Source organism: Hyalella azteca, unplaced genomic scaffold (assembly GCF_000764305.2).
Source record: "Hyalella azteca isolate HAZT.00-mixed unplaced genomic scaffold, Hazt_2.0.2 contig13625, whole genome shotgun sequence".
In the NCBI taxonomy this organism is placed as follows: Eukaryota; Metazoa; Arthropoda; class Malacostraca; order Amphipoda; family Hyalellidae; genus Hyalella; species Hyalella azteca.
In genome coordinates this window covers 3,207-6,463 of record NW_025943540.1, presented here as the reverse complement: position 1 = coordinate 6,463, position 3,257 = coordinate 3,207, and the positions used below count along the sequence as shown (strand labels likewise).

General features: G+C 41.1%; 1 protein-coding gene across 1 annotated transcript; it reads left to right on the top strand.

The window, feature by feature from the left end:
• The first annotated feature begins 7 nt into the window (after positions 1–7).
• On the top strand, positions 8–2,164 carry LOC108678135. Its single transcript, XM_047883758.1, has 5 exons — positions 8–87; positions 265–366; positions 486–670; positions 1,674–1,747; positions 2,117–2,164. Exons 2-5 carry the CDS (start codon positions 275–277, stop codon positions 2,162–2,164), a joined length of 399 nt encoding a protein of 132 aa, XP_047739714.1. The 5' UTR covers positions 8–87; positions 265–274.
• Positions 2,165–3,257: the final 1,093 nt, after the last annotated feature.

Below are 3,257 nucleotides of genomic sequence, written 5' to 3'. Positions count from 1 at the left end.
CATTGTGCACTCGCCGGAGTCACCGTATCGAATTCTGTTATCAGAGCTGACCAGGAACTGCTGTGAAGAGGGGCAGTGCTGGTTCAGGTGGGTTCGTTTAGATGAAAGTGTCTGCATTGCAATAAATCATCCGATGCGAGGTAGCTTCACAGCTGATGCATATGTGAACATTTACATTACCACTATACGTATGATACTCTTCACATTCGTGTTTTAGCGTCATGCTCTGACCGTCATCACATTATTTTCATTTGTGTGCCTCAGGTCGCCCAGGATGACGGGTTTGTGTAGGAGTGGCATTGAATTTGGATGCCATTTCCTTGTGCTTATGCTGCTCCATCTCGGCGTGCGCGAATTATTCCTGAAGTGAGTTTCTAAGCCAATTACTGATTCACAATTCTGGTTCTTGTTGGAATTATATTAATATAACCAATGAGTTTAATTTCTATGATGTTAAAAGTTAATTCTTCTGTCTTCTGGAACAGCGAGACAGAAATTACATGGGAGCGTGCTGAAAGTGGGCGGCTCATGTCCTCCATTCTTCACCGTTATGCTCCGAGGTGGAAGCTTCGGACTCCTACGCCTTCTGGGTCTCGTTGCGATGACGAAATGAGGCCGCTGGAAAATTTCTATCGTCCAGAAAACGTAGTGGCACTTTTAAATCAAACGGGTACGTTTAAATCATTGAGTGAGGCACTTTACTTAGGGTTAATGGACCTCCTTCTTAACTCCACTCGAAGAAAGGATTTCCTAAAACTTCGGCTCTCCCTAGTTGAACTTTTAATTTAAAGTACTTTTTTATTTTTTAACTTTTTTTATTTCTTTTCAATGTAGTTTTTCTTTACTTTTTTCATTTTTTTTAAACTGATGTGTATGCAGCTAATTCAAACGTTCTAATTGTAAACGATCGATATTATAATTATTTTGTGAACGAGGAACATCGTTCACTAATTTATTCAATGTGCATTTTCTTGTGACGATATAATTCTATTACGTCTGGCGAAGCCGCGCCAGTGACATGTGAGTCAGACCTACAGCGGTTGAAACTACGTACCGTAGTACTAGGTCAGGTCTGCGCGTCGGTGCGTCATGTAGTGAGTCGTGTCCCGCCAGCCGTTCAGTGAGGTTCATACCTGAACCTGCTCAGCTGTGTTAACTCCTGGCATTCTTTGCTTAACGCTGGAGCTGTGGCTGTGCTGTGACTATTTAGTCTAGCCTGCTATCGTTCGCCTATGCGAATTACGGTAATCTTAACTACGTGCATTAATGCTGTGCAATAGTAAATGGAATTGAACCAATTTGAACGTCTCTTAGAATAGTCATTTTAGTCGGAATTTGTGCTTCCCTTTACCATGTTTTACTGATTTTAAACAAAGTGATTCAATAAACTATTTTAAGTGTGCTTTGTCGTGATTATACCATAGCCACTGAACCGGCTGTAACTGACCATGACTAGGAGAGAGGAACGGCATTGTAGTTTAGATGATTGAGCCCAGTAGCCTGGAATTTATTCATATATTGTCCTGGCCTATGAGCAGTGAGCATTCGATCCTGAAAGTGAATTACAGGCCTAACGTTTAGATTGGCTTGTAGCTAATAGCTCTGGCCGGTGACAATTTAATAAAGGTCCATTAGCTTAGCATTAATGAACATTGAATTTTGTTGGTGTGTAGCGCCGCTGCGGTCGCTGAAGGAGCTGTGTCGCCTCTCCATCCGCGCCTCCCTTTTGCCTGGGACCGTTGATACGGTGACTCGTCTTGCCCGGGACCGTTGATACGGTGACTCGTATTGTCTGGAACCGTTGATACGGTGACTCGTCTTGCCCGGGACCGTTGATACAGTGTATTTCAAGTGGTAATAATTCACTGATGGAGCGTTGAACCCAAAATTCATCACTAAACGTGTCAAAATTTTATTTTGACTCATAATTGAACATTCAGGTAAATGGAACAAAACGGAGTCATATCTATCGTCAGCGAAACGCCAAAGAGACAATAAAGATAACATTCCCATATCACAACAGTATTTAGTATGGTATCTTTAAATGGAAATTTTTCGTTTGTTGTTACTTCAACGACACAAATTTTTCATTACAACTTCGGAAGATGTTTTGTAGGGCTACGTCTACGGCTACACTGATGCGACTACGTCGTCAACTGCCTGAGGCACGTCTTTGCTACTGAGGCCCAGGAGCAATAGAACTAACGCTCATCTGTCCTCAGTTGGGGGAGCTGATGCGAGATTATTTTGGTGACAATATAGTGGGACAGAGGCGGACGTCCAGGGATTGTGCTCAAACACATGTTAAGGATTCCTTGTCAGACGGATGTGTGATTTATACTGTTCTTGTGGTGGTATCGACGCCAAGTGATTTCTTTTTCTGACCTTTTTCAGGATCGTATTAAGCGTTCCATTTCATATTCCTTTTCACGTTCTTTTTCTTGTAATTTGTCGTAAACAACGCAACAAACTTATTATCTGTGTGTGTTTCTGCATTTTTTGTTGTCCAAGTTTAAATTTTTTATCTCTGGAAATCGCCCAGCTGTCGTTCAATAATGTCACATGGTTGATGGTATTTCTGTCGTCATTAATCATATAGAAAGGAATAACCTCTCCGACGGATAATGTATTCTTAGACAGAGCGTGATATTTTTGCTACATTTTACCAAAAGATCTATAGATCCAGACCAACCTTTCTTTATCCTGACATTCCTTAATTGCTCACCATACTGAATACTGTCGCTAGGCTGGCAGTTCAGTTTAATTGGCTAAAACGAAGTTTAATAAGAAAAAACGAGTCATTGCGGTGATTCTCCTTTAAATTTCCTAAGTAAATTATTGTTGCTGCGACTAATAATTATAATCGGCAGGGTGGCTAAGTGGTTACAGTTGAGAGTACTAAAATTATTGCAGTGTGTTGCAGGTTCGATCCCAGCTTGTTACGAGAGTCCTAATCAAAGCAGCCTGGGTGGCCATGTGGGTAGAAAAAAACGATTTGAGCAACGATCGGTCCGAAGCCCAGCAAGCTGCTAGAGATCTGTTACCTTCAAAATAAGAAAAGTTTAGTAACACAAAGAGAAAGTTACTCTCAATGTTCAATCAATAAAGTTAGAGCAAGTTACCTTCAAAGAGGAAAACCTTATTTCAATAATGCACCGCAATTCAGACATTTACACAAAATTTGGAAAGCAATTCTTTCTCGCTTTCGATGTTGCGCTGGCTAAAGTAGGTTGTGAGGCAATACTGGAAAGTCTTTA

Coding starts and splice junctions, on each gene's coding strand:
- LOC108678135 (XM_047883758.1), top strand. CDS start 275: ATGACGGGTTTGTGTAGGAGTGGCATTGAATTTGGATGCCATTTCCTT. Junction 367..485: donor GTGCGCGAATTATTCCTGAA/GTGAGTTTCTAA, acceptor CTTCTGGAACAG/CGAGACAGAAATTACATGGG. Junction 671..1,673: donor GGCACTTTTAAATCAAACGG/GTACGTTTAAAT, acceptor GTTGGTGTGTAG/CGCCGCTGCGGTCGCTGAAG.